The sequence below is a fragment of the Anarhichas minor genome, unplaced genomic scaffold (assembly GCF_050575085.1).
Source record: "Anarhichas minor isolate MPS153535 unplaced genomic scaffold, ASM5057508v1 ptg000062l, whole genome shotgun sequence".
Classification (NCBI taxonomy): domain Eukaryota; kingdom Metazoa; phylum Chordata; class Actinopteri; order Perciformes; family Anarhichadidae; genus Anarhichas; species Anarhichas minor.
Genome location: NW_027466508.1, coordinates 7,034,253 through 7,050,493, shown reverse-complemented (window position 1 = coordinate 7,050,493; position 16,241 = coordinate 7,034,253). Strand labels below are relative to the sequence as shown.

Sequence of the window (16,241 nt, the reverse complement as noted above, 5' to 3'; positions counted from 1 at the left end):
TTCACAAAGCTGCAGCTAGAATCTTAACTAAGACTAGAAAATGTGGGCATGTTACAACAGCTTTCCTCCACTGGCTACCTGTCCCATGTGTAAATGGACATGCCTCTTCCTGCCTCATCTCCTTAAACCTTTTACTCCAATCAGGACTCCTGTCTGTCACCAGAGTGAAAAAGTAGTCAGCAGGCCTGTCATACCTCTGTTCTTACCACATTACCTCCACATTGGATGGTCAGATTCCCCCTTTCCCCACCCCTTCAAAATAAAAGCCCTAACAGTAACTTTATTAAAAGGAAGCTCCGACCAAGGATTATTTTTCAAAACAAATCCCCAAACTCTCTGTGTATGTTAACAGGAAACTAGGGATGGACCTCATAGTTCAACTCTTGTCAGGGCTTAGACCTCATGTTGTATCTGTATTCCAACAAAATAAATTAGAGTGAACTTCAGCTCCTTAGTACACTGAAGATCATTCGAATTAAACCCAAAAAGCAACAGCTGGAGCTCTGACCAATCAGAACTCCTCCTACTGCTGGTTATAGAAAATGATATGTGGCAGTAAATAAACAAATGACAGGTTACCATCGTTAGTCAAATCATTTTATCATTGCATGAACATGTATAATGTTCATGATTTTCATGTCAGCATTCAAATATATCAACATTTACTGTTTCCTGCTGTTTTGCTTTCAAAATCAAAGCACTTTGATGGAAGTTATTTAAAACTTATTTTTTTACCTTTCTGTGCTTCTGAGACTTACAAGGACCCAATTCAACATACTCCGGACCTCTCTGGTACTTTATCAATATCTAGCTGCACTGCCACTTCATTCTTTACGTATGCATCATGAAATATATATATATATATATATATATATATATATTTTGAAATACTACTAAGTACCAGTAGGAAAGCAGACTTCTATCCCAGCATACCAATAATAAACTTATCTTCACTGTACACAAATGAACAAACCATCAATATGTTGAGGTACGTGCAAAATTTGACTCGCCATATCAGCCATATATGCAGACAGCAGACATATGGATTTTCAATCATTGCACAAAAGACAACACAAGGACAGAAACCTCTTGGCATTCGAGGTAAACAATGATTCTTGTTCCCATACAGGTTTATATTGATACAAGACTACAGCTAATGCAAGTTTATGTATCATCAACACTGTATTATTAGAAATTGTTATATATAGTTAAATTGTTAAATATATAACTTATATATTTAAGGTCATCCATTACAGTAGAACAATGAATTATTATATGACTAAATAAAATAAAACTAAAAAGTAACAGCGAAAACAGAAAATAAAAAGTACACATTATTGATTTGAGGAAAATAATGTGTGTGAACAAATTACAAGAAATGATAACTCCGATAACTGCCGAGCTCTGTGGAATCATAACCTGTGACATATTTGATTACAAGATAGCTAAATGTTCATATAATATTCTCACACACACACAACACCAAGAGCACAGAGATGTGCTAATATATTTGCACATTTTCATTTACATATAATGCATGTTAATAAGTCCTGTAAACACACATTTGAGCTGCATGTTTTAAGTAATAAATAAGTTCACAGTTTAGACTCGACAAAGAAAAACATAAATTGTTGAATCGTGATTTGAAATCAGCTGCCAACGCCACGATGTTACATCAGTGTATGAGAGCTACAGAGTTTATTGAAGAGTATATACTCACAAGTACCACATGAATGGGATGAGCTGATAATGAGAAGCTTTGCTGCCTTTGGCCAGATGATCCGTTACCTAAAAAACATGTCTCTTCAGGTGTTCGGTCTGCTTTTTCACTGCATCAGGCAGCTGGAGCTCGGCAGGAAGTCCTGGACATAAGTGATTGCCGCCTTGGACAGGTAGGTCATGGTGCCAAAGCTGCCACTGGGGGCGCTGTCGTAGAAAAAGTTGCAGATCCCGGTCGCCGGGTCCTTCTCAAGGAAATAATCACTGGCACTGTGGGATTTCTGGGTAAGCAGAGGCAGAACAGAGTGAACCCCGGTCAACATACTGTACATGAACGTCCCTTCAAACTAAAATGTGCCTCTTGCCATCCGCTATCTCTGTACCTGGTCATTGACGAAGAGGTCATTGGCCAGATGCAGGATGCGGTCCACATGTACAATGCCACCGATGCTGTCCACGTCCACGTCAGCTACCAGGCTCAGAACCATCAGAGTCTCCACGAGCAGCTGCCGGTACTCTGGTTGAGGGACGTGGTTCAGGACGGACTCAACCTGCACCGCAAACTTGATCTCTCCCTCTGTCATCTACAGAGAAAACACTGAGTTAAATACACACACATACAGGAAGTCCTAAATCCAGCTTTAGTCTGTGAGCCGTTACTTCTCTTGTGGTAGACGAGGGCAACACATAGCCATCGATGGACAGGCCGTGGCACTTCTGCAGGATCTTCCAGACCTTCTGGTAGAACCCCACTGGTGCTCTGTTGATGGCTCCATCCAGCCTGCGTCTCCTCAGCCACTGGCCTTGCCTGTCCTCCCAGTGCAGCTGTCCATCTCCTGGACCGGGGCCCACTGGGGACAGGATCCCACTGGGGGTGGAGGGGCTGCTGCAGCGCTGTAGTGAGAGAACAGGAATATACTTTTACACATATTCAATGGAGCATTTTACTGATTTTAAACCTTATCTTCATGTACTTTAAACACACTCCTTATATACACCATTGCACTTGTCAGTAGTGTCCGTTTCACAGACAGGCTGCAGAGGTCTGGCAAGCTTTCTAACTCCACACCAACAGATTTTCTTTCTTTTTCAAACTCGTCTTTAGTCCCAACTGACGCCGACTTAAGTGACATCACTTGAGGACATTGATCCTATTTCACGCAGCTCACTCTGGAGCCAAAAAAGGCTTTAGGCAACTTTTTCCACATTATGCAGTCATACCCCCCCAAGACCTGTGAACAGACTCTGATGTTTGGAATCAGTGGAGTTCCCCGTTAAGAGAATGATTACTATTCATAAGTCTGAAATGAATCGTCCCTCCTGCACCATCAGGTGTGTGGTGGAGAGCCTTTTAAAAATAAGCAGTGTACTGGCAAGCGTAATAGGATATGCAGGTGTGTCACACCATAACAAATACATGTAAATAAGGTTGAAATATACAGTCTCTCTCTCACACACACAAAACATTATACTTTTAGCCCTTATCTATAGTTATACAGGCCATGCAATCATTCATGCATATTAATATCATGCTGTAGCACATTCTGCAAAACACTTCAGCAGACATGTGAAAGGACAAGGCTGGTGTTATTTAAATCAATAATTAATCGAATAAACAAATAACCCTGCCAGCCTTATCCTTGAATGCAGAGAGACACAAAATATGAAATACAAAACTACGGCAACCCTACGGAGGACAAACCAAGCTAATTGGAAGCAGATGAGGTGAAATGGTTTACCGTGGAGCGAGGAGATGTGACATTGCTACTCAAGGAAAGTCCGCCGCTGAAGATCTACACATGGGTATGGATGACGGAGGAGAGTTTGAGATGGTTCACATGGTTCTCATACTGCAGACATGACGATGCTGCAGCCACACGGAGATGTGAAAACTCTAATTCAACTTGTGCAACTAGTGAGAAAGATTCTTGGAGGTAAAATGACTTTACTACTGATCACAAGAAAGACCATTTGACAAAAGATGCCACTCCATGCCAAAATACTATCACAGAGCGTGTGTGGGCTACTTAAAAGCAGCTTAATCAAGGTCTGGATTGGTCCAGGAACTCATGAATTGAATTGAAATGAATGAAAAATACCTTCTTGACAGAAACCATTACTGTGTGATAGGCAAATCATAATCTCCTACTGCTATGTGATGAAGTGAAAGTCGTTCCAGCTATGGAGGGCGCTGTGGCTGACCAAATGTTAAGAGCCGGCGAGGTGTATGACGTAAGGCTGACGTTAGAAACATGCTAAATATGATCAAACCCAACCCACACTGAGAGGCCGAGAGTCATCCAGCTGAAACCCAAAGCAAGAACACTGTTATTCTATTCAGACAGACAGACAGACAGACAGACAGATCAAAGCACATGAAGCACAGCATATTTACAAAGATACACCCCGATTATCACCCTGTTGTTTTTTACTTTCCCACCTGTTTTATCTCACTCTTCAGCTTGTGTATCCCTGTGCGTTCAGTCTTGGTGGCTCCAGTGTGGCCGAGTTCATGGATGGAGATGGCAGGACTCGTGGCTGTTGACTGGATGGGGCGCACTGATGAACAGAGACAGAATCAAAACAAACAAGGCCATTGGACACTTATGCTATAGCCTGGTTCCAGACCTCTGGAGCCATGCAAGTGGCTCTGCGAGGCGCTTTGAGCTAAATGCTCACACCACTAGATACTAAAAGACAATTGCTAGCATTTGCTGACTTGCATCGAAATAGAAATTATAGCTGAAGTTGATGGAAATGTCGTTGGCTCTGCGGGTTTTTGGTCACGTACCAAAGTATTGGACAAAGTGAAATGTTGACCTGCTGGCGGCGCTAGAGTGAAAGTTAAAGGATCACCGAAGTCAGCAGGATTCATCCTCTGGGGAGCATGAATGTCAGTACGCAATGTCATGGCAATGCATTAAAATAGTTGTCAAGATTTCAGTCTGGACTAAAGTGGTGGATTGACAGACAGACCAGCATGCTGCACGGCTAACAACATTGATTAAACTTAACAACAGCTGCTGCAGCTACAGTGTCTTACAATTATTTTGTCAGCTCTACTTGATTTTGGCTCATTCTGACATCTTTCATTGCCTAATTTCTTCTCTAAACCTTCTCACTAAACTAAGGTTCCACCATAAATGATGAGGAAAGAAGAAACCGGAGAAACTCACTGCTCCTCTCCACCCCAAACTCTTTGCCACTGAGGATGTGATGCAGCAGGTTTTTCATGCCAAAAGGACTCAGGCTCATCAAACTCTCAGACGCCTCTTCCCCTACAGAGATGACACAAAGTTTATTTTTATTTTGTTAACCATGCAAGGTTGTTTATGTCCATACACAGTGTTTGGCGCTTGGTTCTCCTACCAGAGCAGTGCAGGCTGCGAGCCAGCTCAGTGGCCATCACTTGCATGATGAGTCCTATCCTGAGGCGCAGCATGTCCCCGAACAGAGCAGGCTGGGAGCGCACGTACATGGCGAGATACACCATGATTTCCTACATGACAAACACACACACACACAGCTGTAGCGTCTGAAAAAAGTCCTGTGGCAGCCCAAAAGTTGATAGAGTTACCTGTGTGAGTACAGCTACACTGATGTCCTGACCACTGGCTTCATAGATGAGAGTGTTCAACTCCTCGGGAGGAAGTGGACTAAAAGGAAAAAGGGAGGAGGAAGAGTTGGTTAACTATTCGGTAATGAATTTAACAAACCCTTAACGTGAGCACAAAATCACTTCGGCCACACCGGCTTACACTGTGATGACTCTTTCCCTGGGTTCAGGAGGTAAGCCCACAGTCAGCTGCTTGTGATGGGAAATCAGATCTGTGCAGGCCTGAGGAGTAGACAAATGCAGGTTTATTCATTTATAAACGATTCAAATGATCTCACAGTTTATTGATTCTGTAGAGGAGCCTCTTTTTGAAGTTATTCAGCAGGTGTTCAAAGTGTTCCTCAGAGTCACTTCATCATTGGCAAGTACTAAAGTCAGTCTTCATCTGGAACACTGTGCAGCTCTTTTCACTTCAAAAACACTTTTTTTCATATTGTGCACTAAACACAAAAGGTAAATTCCTCGTATGTAAAAACCTACTGATTCTGATTCTATGTGTTCTGGTGCTGTTCTTCTAATGGCCAATAGATGGTGTTAGAACCTTTTCTGTATTTTGATAGATGGACAGTAGTTTTCTTTTCCAAGTAATTGATCCAGATGAAAGAACATGGTTTGATAGTGACTCAGCCATGAATTATACATTTATGTTAATTCATACTGTTGATGTTTGGATCAGGGCGGATTCTATAAAGGCGGTTTAGATATGAATGAATGTGTGTCAGTTTTCTGTTTTGTCGAGGAGAGAAGATCTCTTCAGCGGGAGGAAAACTAGACAAAAGGCAAAACATGTTTCTTTGTGGAATGGCTCTTTATGTATTTCAATAATAATAATAAATAACTTTTCAAACTATGATATGTAGTTGAGTTATAGGCGACTTGTTTTGCTACTCTCGGAAACAGTTTGAGAGGCTTTTTATTTTGTATTGAACTCTGTACAACTTTGAATTTACTGAATCTTTACCATCACCATCATCTGTCAACAACTCAGCAAACCCAATGTGCGAAACTTGCTTGGCATCTATAATTAAATAATGTGATTCTGCTGCTACAGAGAGAAGAAAACTTTCAAAAGAAGGCTTCAAAATGTCTCTTTAAGGCCGTCTGGGTGACGTCACAGACAAGCGTGCCAATCAAGGATCTACAAGGCTCCTCTCAAGTCCTGAGTGAGGTCCAAAGGTTTTGTATCAGGCCTAAACTTTTAGGCTTATTCAGGACCAACTGTTTGTTGCTCACAAAGAACTCTTCTCTAACTAACTGCTCAGCCACCTTCCGTCTGCTGAGACAGAAAATGACTGACTTTTCACTGACCTCGGCAAGGACCTCCACTCTCTTTCGTAGTATCCCAGAGATGTATCTGATGAGTCCCCACTCTTTGCAGGCTCCGGCTTGAACATAGAGCTCCTCGAGCAGGGAACGCACGCTGACCCCGCCCTGCCCGGGACCTGACAACTCCACCAGCCAATCAGCACCTCTGGTTATCGGGCAAAAACAAAAAAACACACAGGATGGGTCAATACACAAAAAACGTTTACTTATTAGTGTGACAAAGCTGAAAATGAGCTCTGCGTGTGCGTAGCTGTCTCTATGTCCGTACTTCATCGCGTAAAGGATGTAGAGTATGTCCGCCTGGTCCTGCAGAGTCGGACACTCTCTCAGCTGCCTCACCAACACGGCAAAGTCTGTGTTGCCCTGGGAGTCTCGAGGCAGGTGCAATTCCGCAGCGCTGTGGGACTTGCGAGGGATGCCAGCGTAAGACAAATATACCTCAGAGCAACAGCGACGTCACAAGAGAAACAAGCTTCTGCTGTGCCTACCTTGTGCTGCTTTACATTTGGGCCATGCTGAGGAGGAGGAGGAGGAGGGTGAATTTCAAGCAGGTTGAGAGCTTTGCGGCGTTTGTTCTTGACAGGAGTCACAGGCAGATACATGGAAGACTCTGAAATACACAAATTCAGACAATGTGTAACAGTGAAGTGAAAGAGGAGAGCTTTTGAGGCGCGGCCAATTCATTTTAATTTCTGGTGTATCTAGTTTAATGTGATTTGTATTGTACCACTAAGAGATTTCTTACCCGGTTAACAACCTCAACACAATGGGCTTCTACTTTGTTGCGTTCAGAATCAGATTAGATTTAGAGTTGGCAGGAGTGAAAGAACAAGTTCAGTGAGTGGTTTCAAACAGTCTAATTGTGCCCCTAAAACCACATGTCTTGTGGTTGCATTGAATTATGGGCTATCGAGGCGATTATCAGTCAATATTTACATAAATCTGCAGGAGGAAGAGAATAAAAGTTGCATAGCAAACAGAGTTTGTTCTTTCTTTTTTTCCCCATTGATTTGGCCCAAGCCAAATAATATCAGCAACGCCTGACTTAAGCTTAACGTTCAACCTCAACCAATCCCTAACCATGGACGGCGGCATTACAGGAAACACTATTCAATGAGAAAACAGACTTTGAAGTATTCATCTGATTCCTAATAACTCACTAGGAACGTTCAGGCCCTGGACCTGGGCCATGAAGGACAGGATGTCTCTGGTGGTGTGTTCAGCACTGAACACGTGGTGCTGCCCCCTCTGGATGGGAGGAAGATGGCACTTGGTGGTGGTGCTGTGAAGGAGCTGGGTGAGGTACTGGTCAAACATGTCTTTTGAGCCCTCTGGAGTTAAAAAAAACAACAACATACAATTCATTACTTACAGTTCAATCGGGTATGACTTACACACACACACACACTTCATCAGCAACTACCTGAGGGCCCACAGATGTTATACTCCTGTCCATAGTCTTCATCATCCTCCTCGTCCTCATCCTCATCCTTGAGTAAGCTGTCGTCGTCTTCTTCGTCCAGGAAGCTGAGGTGAGTGTGGAACGAAGTGGTCTGGACACTGGAGAGGTCTGACATCTGCACCCTGCGACAACATCCACACTGTCATGTGACAGACATTTCAAAACACTAACAGTATGACGTGTCTGTGTCACAGATGGAAACAGACCTCGCTCCAGCAAAATAGCCATCCTGTAGCTTCCTGAGGGTTGCTAGGATACACGGATCAAGCGCATCTCCATCTTCAACTGGACATAAAAAGTAAACAAGTGCTGTGAAGCGCAGTGAAGTAAATTGACAAAATAGCAATATGGAATGTAACCGAGACCTTGTTGGCCAGAGTAATCCTAGTTCCACCTTTGTGTTTTCCCCCAAAACATGTTTTGGATGAGATTTCTACAAGCTGCTGGAATGTAAATTAAATGGGAGAAGATTTCATCAAAACTTCCAAAAACACTGAAAACCTAATCTGTGAGACTGGTTTGCTAAAATAAGATAAGAGCCTTATTACCCAGCATGCTGCTGGTGATAGGAAAAGTGAGCGTGGGCCGCCCTGTCATCCTCCAGCAAGAGGAGAGATAGGCCAGCTCCGTTCGCAGCATCTCCACAATCATCTGGTTGTCCAGCGCCAGGTAGAAATGGTGCTGATCCAGAAACTGGAGGACAGGAAAGAGAGAAACAGACAGAAAGAAAGAAACCAGAGTATTAATCAGTCGTATTACCACTTCCATGGTTGTGATTATGACCATTGCAACATCTCAAGCCAGTTTTACCTGGGGGGCGAATATATAAGAGCGGTCTCTGATCTCGTAGAATTTGGACGTTCCCAGAACTCCAATGTGTCTGTAGGGCCTCCCGCTCAAACTCAGCTTCTTGCAGTTCCCTGAGGCAAAGACACGACGTTGCTCTTATTATGACACAAACACGCACCTGCACACTGAAGGAAGGAGCGCTTGGTGCTCGTTTACCCAGTCTGACGTAGACATGGCTGAGGATGCGAGCAGGCATGACCCTGATGGGCAGAACTTCTGACATCGTCTGGACCACGACCCCATGATCGCTTAGCAACTCCTTGATCATCTCTGACTCTGCTACAACACAAACTGAGACACACGTATACAAAGAAACGCATTATAATCTGCCTTCAAGAAGGGAGTCTGTATATAAACCAATGCTAGTACAGCACGTAAAGTGCGAGTCTTCATTCTTCTTTGCACAACTGACACACGATGGAGTGTTGGTTATTTCTTCTTTGTTACTTTCTGTACCTTATTTTTCACTTCCTATGGGATCTAACCTCTGGGCTGACATTTCTTTTGAACTAATGATCAATCACTAACCTTGTACCACAACATCTGGCTTGAAGTTTGTAGAGAATCTCCTGTTGAGGGGATCTACCTCTCCTGGTGCTAAAAAACCCTTAAAACAGAGAAAAAGAGAGAAGTTATTACAGATGGCAGTGTTTTTATGTTTACTAAAGAGATGTAGTTTGTATGGCTCCATTGTCTATTGTAGACATCTTGTAAAAATGCATTTACAATAAAACACAAAAAGAAATATGCATTTTTGTAAGCCAACATCAGTGGTGGTGTTCTTGGGGCCCTGTGAATACCTCGGCCAGAAGACAGCCCAAGATGTAGAGCGACTGTCCCCACATGTGCGGCAGCTGCCCCATGGCCACCCTGTCCACTGAGTGAGGGTTGCTGTACTCCTCCTCCACCTGTTAGAGGCAGAACATACTGGTAATATATGTAAAAACAATCCTTGGACAGACCTAAAACAGAGAGATTAAGTAGACCCAAATAAAGAAAAGACGATTAGACAAAGTAAGATTTTGACCTAATGATGTCACTATCAGGCTGTTATCCGGTAGTCCTGTCATCTTCAGGTTACAGTTAATCTCATATCTTTCATGACTTCAGACTGGTTGGTGGGTTTTTTTTCAGACAATGCAACTAGAATAAGACTGGAATAAATATACATCTGCCATGCTTGTCCGACGGAGGTGGGATACCTTGTCACGAGGCACAGCATAAAGTTCAGGCAACAGTTTGATGCCGTTCTTCCCTCTGATCAAAACGCCCTCCAGCGCCTCACGGTACTCCTGCACCTGTTCAAGGGCCACAGTCATTTGTTCACTATTACATCTGCAGCAGAAGCCATTCAAAGGGACTCCACGACTGTGCGAGTACAGTAGAAACAGGACCAGTGTGTTTGGCTGTATTACCTGCACGTGGTCTCCAGTAAAAACACCGTCCAGGATGAGGTAGGTCCAGAACACGGGCCACTCGCACTCGATATTCTCAAACAGCTTGAGCTCTGCGGGATCGTAGTGCAGTCGAGATGGGTCCTAGTGAGAAAACAGACGGGGAATGCAGTAGACCCTTCCAGCTCAGATTATACACATAATAATACAATTATTCTGTCCCTGCTGCAGGATTTCTACAGCAGTTAAATACATTATAAATCTCAGCATTTAGATGAAAATCGTACCTCTTTAGGACAAAGATATCCATCCCGGATGAAGCGGCAGCAGCCATAGCGACCCTGAAATGACACCAAAGAGTGGAAATGTCAGCATGCTGAATGACTTACATGTACAAGGAGAAAGGAGTAGAGGGTAAGACACTGAACTGTTGTAGCGTTTCTGTGCAGAGTGTGTCGCGTCTTGCTCAGACCGCACCTGCAGTTTGCTTATGATCTCCGACTTAGTTACGGCCACCAGGTCAGCATCCTCGATGGCAAAAGCAGGGAAGGAAATGACAGACAGAAGACCGGCGTCTATCTCCTTCGACGTTGACGCTCTCGGCAGCATGGAGCACAGGATGGACTGAGGGGAAGCACATCAGACATGCTCAGCAGGAGAAAGATGAGCAGAGACGATGCTGAGGGGGGGGGGGGGGGCTGAGAGAACAAGCCAACGGTACCTGGCAACGTTCCACTTCATCAGGCAAAACGTGGATGACTGACTTCGGCCCCCCATGGGCACCAAAAAGATCCAGCTCATCTATGGCCTCCAGGGCTGCCTGCGAACCACCACAATGCATACACACAATACATATTATACAAAACAATTTCCTCTTGTGGTCTTTATGTATTGTACATCATAAATGCTGGCAACAATAACCTGTACCTTAGCAATTCCTACAGAGCTGCCATTGAGCTCGGGGATGCCCTGGTTGGTCTTGTCACCTCGCTCCCACATCCCATAATCCTACAGGGGGGGGGAATGTTCAAAATCATCAGCCCCAACCGACAATGACATCACTCGAGGCGATTTACGCTGGAGGAACGCTGCTGAAGCAATATATCTAAATGAGCTTTTGCTCTGATTGCCTCTCTTCAGTCAACTGTGTGTCAGCTTCTACCTCTTGCTTTCTTTAAACCAAACACCCAAAACCTCTGAAAAGGTTACTCACCGCCACTTTGTAAGCAGCCTCTATGTAGAAGACCAAGTTTTGGATGAAGGCCACTTCATCCAGGTTTGAGATGATGCGAAGACCTGCGTGATAACGTGACACACTCAGGGAACAACTCACGGTTAGGTACGAGGACCTGCAGTGCTAGCTAGAAGGGAAGCTGGCCAAGCAGGGAGGGAGCATCGCTGTTTGCTACGGTGTCTTTTTATAATACTACACAAGAGTCAGAAAATGTTCAAATCCTTATGTCAAAAATGTGTGGCGTCTTTTGAACCAAAAATCCCCTTTAACGGGCAATGGGAAATGGTACCTGAGGCTGTCATCTGTGCAAGCATCAGCAGGTAAATAGAGGTGGCATCCACCTGGAGATGGCCCCACTGGTCGTCTCCGACAACCGTGGCACAGGTGGGAGTATGGTATTTGGCATGCAAGCAGTCCGTTGTACTCTGGGTGTGTTTGAACTTCTCCACCTTGGCCACCTGAAGACACATGAACATGCACATTTGAATACACAAAACACACACAAATATCCATGGTGTTTGTCTCGGCCAGAAGATTCTAAGAAGGGATATTAGCATAAAAAGTCAAGACCCCTAAATGGTTGTATTAGAAGAGAGAGATGGAGGACGAGATAAAACAAAACGGTCCACAACATACAGATTTCTGCATAAACATTCCTTAAAAAATGAAAACTTGAATTGATAAATAATTAACAGTTAGATAAATCCCAAAGAGTGTGTTACATGCACAGTAGAATCCCACTTATGCTCCATATCCTGTTATTGATCATAATGCAGGACAGAGCGCTGACATGAAAAGGAATGACCTTGTTATTCACAGCCCTGTTCACATGATTAGAACATTATAAAGGCTTCTGATCACTGTCTGCTGTTTCCCAGTCAGTCGTGTATTTAGACCTGCTGATGATGATTTCGCTGCAGCAGAGGAGGAAGCCTCTTTGCTTTATGGCTCCGGGAGCACTGCGGCACTTTAACACTCTGCTGTGAATTTGGCGTCTTGGTCTTAATTCCAATAATGCAAGATGAGAGCAACAAACAATACACAGTGTGACTGGAGCTTTTACTTCAATTCACATTGTTAATAATTAGTTTGTTTATCTGTCTGACTAACTGCCGACGTCGTGCCTGTGCAGATAGCAGCCGACTGTGGTCAGAGAGCCGGAGAGGCTGTTTACATAAAACAGATAACATGTTGTGGTTTCTAAGAACCAGGACACACATTTACCCTTATCGGATTTTCCACCACAAGGATATGATGTCTTACCTGTCTCATCATGCACTGAAGAAGTCCCTGCATCAGTTTCACCACACTCTGCCGACAAACAACAACATCCGTAAGCTACGAAAATACAACAAAACCTCCCCACAATCCAAACTATTTTCTGTTTTTTTTAGTAGAAAAGAGACGAAATGTCACAAAACCCTTTGCTGATTCTAATCACTCCGTTCAGTTCGGCTCAAAGTTCGTTCACTTTTGTCTTGGTATTGTATTAAATGTCTTGATTTATTGGTAATCATTAAATCTATAAAAACATGTCAAAAGAGCTAAAAGTGATATTTATAATTTGCTACTTTCTCCGACAAACAGCCAAAAATCCAAATGACGTCATTTGTAACATACTATATATGAATAAAAAGAAAATTTGTGAAGTTGTAACCAGGATTTTTTATTGCTCAATTACTTTAATTTCCGACTCTTTCAATTAAGAATGACGGCTGATTAATAAACTTCTTTTAGCACTGACTTAATTATTTTACCATGTTAGTTATGTAACAATTAGCATACTTTATATTCCCCTACAGTTCAGAGTTTGAAACATCAATTTGAGAATAAGACATCTTGTTTTAGATTAATAGGATGTATTCCTAGAATACACAATTCTAGGAGTTGTTTCTAGGTGTTTCTAGGTGTGACAAACAGACCCCGGTGTGAACATTAACCCTCTCTCTGTCCAAAACACACCTGCTCCAGCTCGTAGGCCTTGGCCTTGTCTTCATCGCGGTCTGCATTCTTGCGGTACGCCATGCCCAGCCCCCACACGGCCAGGACGCTGTACACATTATCCCTCACCCAGGCATCCTTCTTCTGGGCACTGGCAGGGAGAAGTCCTGTCACTGGGTTCTGAAACAAACACACACACACACACACACACACACACACACACACACACACACACACACACACACACACACACACACACACACACACACACACACACACACACACACACACACACACACACACACACACACACACACACACACACACACACACACACACACACACACACACAGTAAGGACATGAAGAAGATTTTCAAAATATTTGACAAGTCATTTTTCATTGTTAATTGATCAGACAATTACTCCACTTGTTTCAACTCTAAATCATTTATTCTGTGATACAATTTACTGTTGAAAGTTGTTTTTTGTTATATTGTCCTAGAAATACTAGCATTGAACATTAATGAAAATATAAGGCAGGAGACATCACGAAAACATAATCAAAGTATCAGTTCTCTATCAATGACAGTAAATGTGACTTTAAGTTGGGTTTGTGCAATTTCTAAAGTTTCAAGTTTTTGATTGAAGAACCTGACACTTCCTAGTGTGCCCCCCCCCCCCCTCCCCCTCCCCCTCATTCCTTCCCTCACTCACTCCCTCCCTCTGAAACCAAACCTACACCCTGGCATATTCATGCTGTGGAAGGAAAGTTGGCACTGTTTTCCATCAGCTGTGAACCCTCTGGGTCACACGTTTAAACTTAGACAGCTGTTGAAGTACAGATAAAGGTGCATAGTGCTCCGGTCCTCAGCCTGTACTCCAGAGGCTGAACTTTGCTCACGTCTTGTTTATTTCTGTGCGGCGATAACAGAGGTAACAGAGGGCTTGATGACAACGCTAAAAAACATCTAACAGAACTCAACAGTTCCCATTAAATAAAATACAGTGGTGGAGAGTAAGTAAGTGCAAAGGCTCCAGTGCAAATTTGAGATACTTGTACGTTAACTTGCTCATTTGATTTGATGCTGCTTTATACTTCAACTCCACTATTTTGGAGGCAAACATTGCACTTTTTACTCATTTACAACATATATTTGACAGCTTTAGTGTAGCGCATTGTGATCTTTCTTTACCAATGATATAACAGATCAATTATTCTGAAATGGGCCATGTTACATAACAAGTACTTTTGAATATTTTGATGCAAACATATGTAGATTTATGCAAGTAAATGCAGGACTTGTACTTGTCTACCCTGTGGTACTGCTGTTTCTCGCCTGTATGCTGCCGTGTATGTCCGGACTCACCTGGTGGCACAGGATAGTCTCTTGGACCAGCCTGGCGTAGCCGTCCAGCCTCACTCCGGAGTTACTGCGGCTCCTCATCCTCACTGCGCACACAACACAACAGGTTATGTCTGAACAAGGAGCTAGCACCGAAGGCTCGTCAGTAATTATGACCGTATGGCCAATACGGCGACTACATGCAGCTCAATCACTGAGGAAACGTACCACGCAGGGTTAGAGATCCATCCTTCCAGTCCTGCGGTTTGATGTGACAGCTTCGCCGCTCTGCAGAGGCTGCTGCTCGGCTACAGCTCGCTAGTCGGAGCTAGTAGCGTCCAGCTGATTTTGACAACACGAACATGACAATTGCCTGTGTTCTCTCTCTCTCTCTCACACACACACACACACACACACACAGCCCGGCGCTCCGTTCAAGACGCTGGGCGTGTAGAGTCAGGCCTTTCAGGTGACACGTGAGGTTTCACAGGAACAGCGCACGTGCAGAGGACGTCTGAGAGCAACTAAACTGTACATCCGCCCTGGAAAAAAAATATGACATGATGTTCTTGTTCTTTGAGTGTCTGCCGACAGGGGGCGCCACATGGCCCCCTATTTCTTTCTTTTCCAATGTTTCAGGGCACAGCGCAGATGGAAACAGGCAGGAACTTTCCCAAAAGGCTTATTTGTATACCAAATGTCATACAAATGAAGTGCTACAGGAAACAATGTCTTTTCGTGGACTCTATTTAAAATGTACCTAAAGTTTAAAAAAAAAAAGTACCTATTATGTTTTTCGATGTAGTAGCTTGCTGTGGTGGAGCTAATTCAACCTATTTGATATAACGTTGGGTGATATATGTGTGGCACTGGCTCCACAGTGGCAAGTCTGTGGCACTCGTTCGGCACCCGTCAAGAAACTGCCAAGCTGAGCGGGCGGAGCCACATTTCCTGGGAACACCCATTGTTGTTACGACAGGTCAGCTGCCGTAAATCAGTTTTATGATCATGGTTAGTTAATACTATGGATTTTAGATGAGACAGCGTTTTTTTCTTTTGTCAATACTTAAGTGTACAGATAGATAGATAGATAGATAAATAGTGTAGGCCTAATGCAGACCTATTTGTAGACTTAATAATTACAATGTGCAACACAAGCAGTGTGTACAGTAAGTCAAAACAACCCTCAGTGCCCTGTCTGTTAGTTAACGTTAACTGCTAATGCATTCTTATCTAATGGCAGCTTCCGCCAGTGGAGTTTGGATGGGGGGGGGGGGGGGGTTAACTCTTTGACGTAAATGTGGCTGGGGATGATTTTACGTCATAACAAAATATATTCATCATTATAGTTTTTCAA

General features: G+C 43.5%; 1 protein-coding gene across 3 annotated transcripts; it reads right to left on the bottom strand.

Annotated features, from left to right (window-relative positions):
- Window positions 1-583: 583 nt before the first annotated feature.
- On the bottom strand, window positions 584-15,424 carry LOC142933564 (phosphorylase b kinase regulatory subunit alpha, liver isoform). Of its 3 annotated transcripts, XM_076077698.1 has the most exons (32): window positions 15,113-15,421; window positions 14,909-14,991; window positions 13,563-13,721; window positions 12,864-12,911; window positions 11,890-12,058; window positions 11,580-11,662; window positions 11,294-11,374; window positions 11,088-11,186; window positions 10,844-10,990; window positions 10,654-10,707; window positions 10,388-10,510; window positions 10,175-10,270; window positions 9,773-9,880; window positions 9,501-9,579; window positions 9,129-9,263; window positions 8,934-9,043; window positions 8,672-8,816; window positions 8,330-8,408; window positions 8,085-8,245; window positions 7,822-7,992; window positions 7,150-7,271; window positions 6,930-7,066; window positions 6,644-6,806; window positions 5,478-5,557; window positions 5,297-5,375; window positions 5,089-5,218; window positions 4,896-4,997; window positions 4,160-4,278; window positions 3,459-3,512; window positions 2,380-2,613; window positions 2,103-2,303; window positions 584-2,000 (listed from the first exon to the last, which is right to left on the bottom strand). In XM_076077698.1, the coding sequence occupies exons 2-32, from the start codon at window positions 14,984-14,986 to the stop codon at window positions 1,827-1,829; spliced, it is 3,720 nt and encodes a 1,239-aa protein (XP_075933813.1). In that variant the 5' UTR covers window positions 14,987-14,991; window positions 15,113-15,421; the 3' UTR covers window positions 584-1,826. The 3 variants fall into 3 exon arrangements, 2 of the variants coding, with proteins under 2 accessions (XP_075933813.1, XP_075933814.1); XM_076077699.1 differs by lacking the exon at window positions 3,459-3,512 and having other exon boundaries at window positions 15,113-15,422; XR_012947605.1 differs by lacking the exons at window positions 584-2,000; window positions 2,103-2,303 and having other exon boundaries at window positions 2,519-2,613; window positions 3,459-3,586; window positions 15,113-15,424.
- Between the last annotated feature and the right edge of the window lie 817 nt (window positions 15,425-16,241).

Bases quoted from the DNA above. Each gene is read 5' to 3' on its own strand.
- LOC142933564 (XM_076077698.1), bottom strand. From the start codon at position 14,986: ATGAGGAGCCGCAGTAACTCCGGAGTGAGGCTGGACGGCTACGCCAGG. The intron at 11,187-11,293 runs GTACAGGTTATT...GGTGGTTCGCAG, and splicing joins GCTCTGTAGGAATTGCTAAG to GCAGCCCTGGAGGCCATAGA. The intron at 8,409-8,671 runs GTAATAAGGCTC...TTTTATGTCCAG, and splicing joins TATCACCAGCAGCATGCTGG to TTGAAGATGGAGATGCGCTT.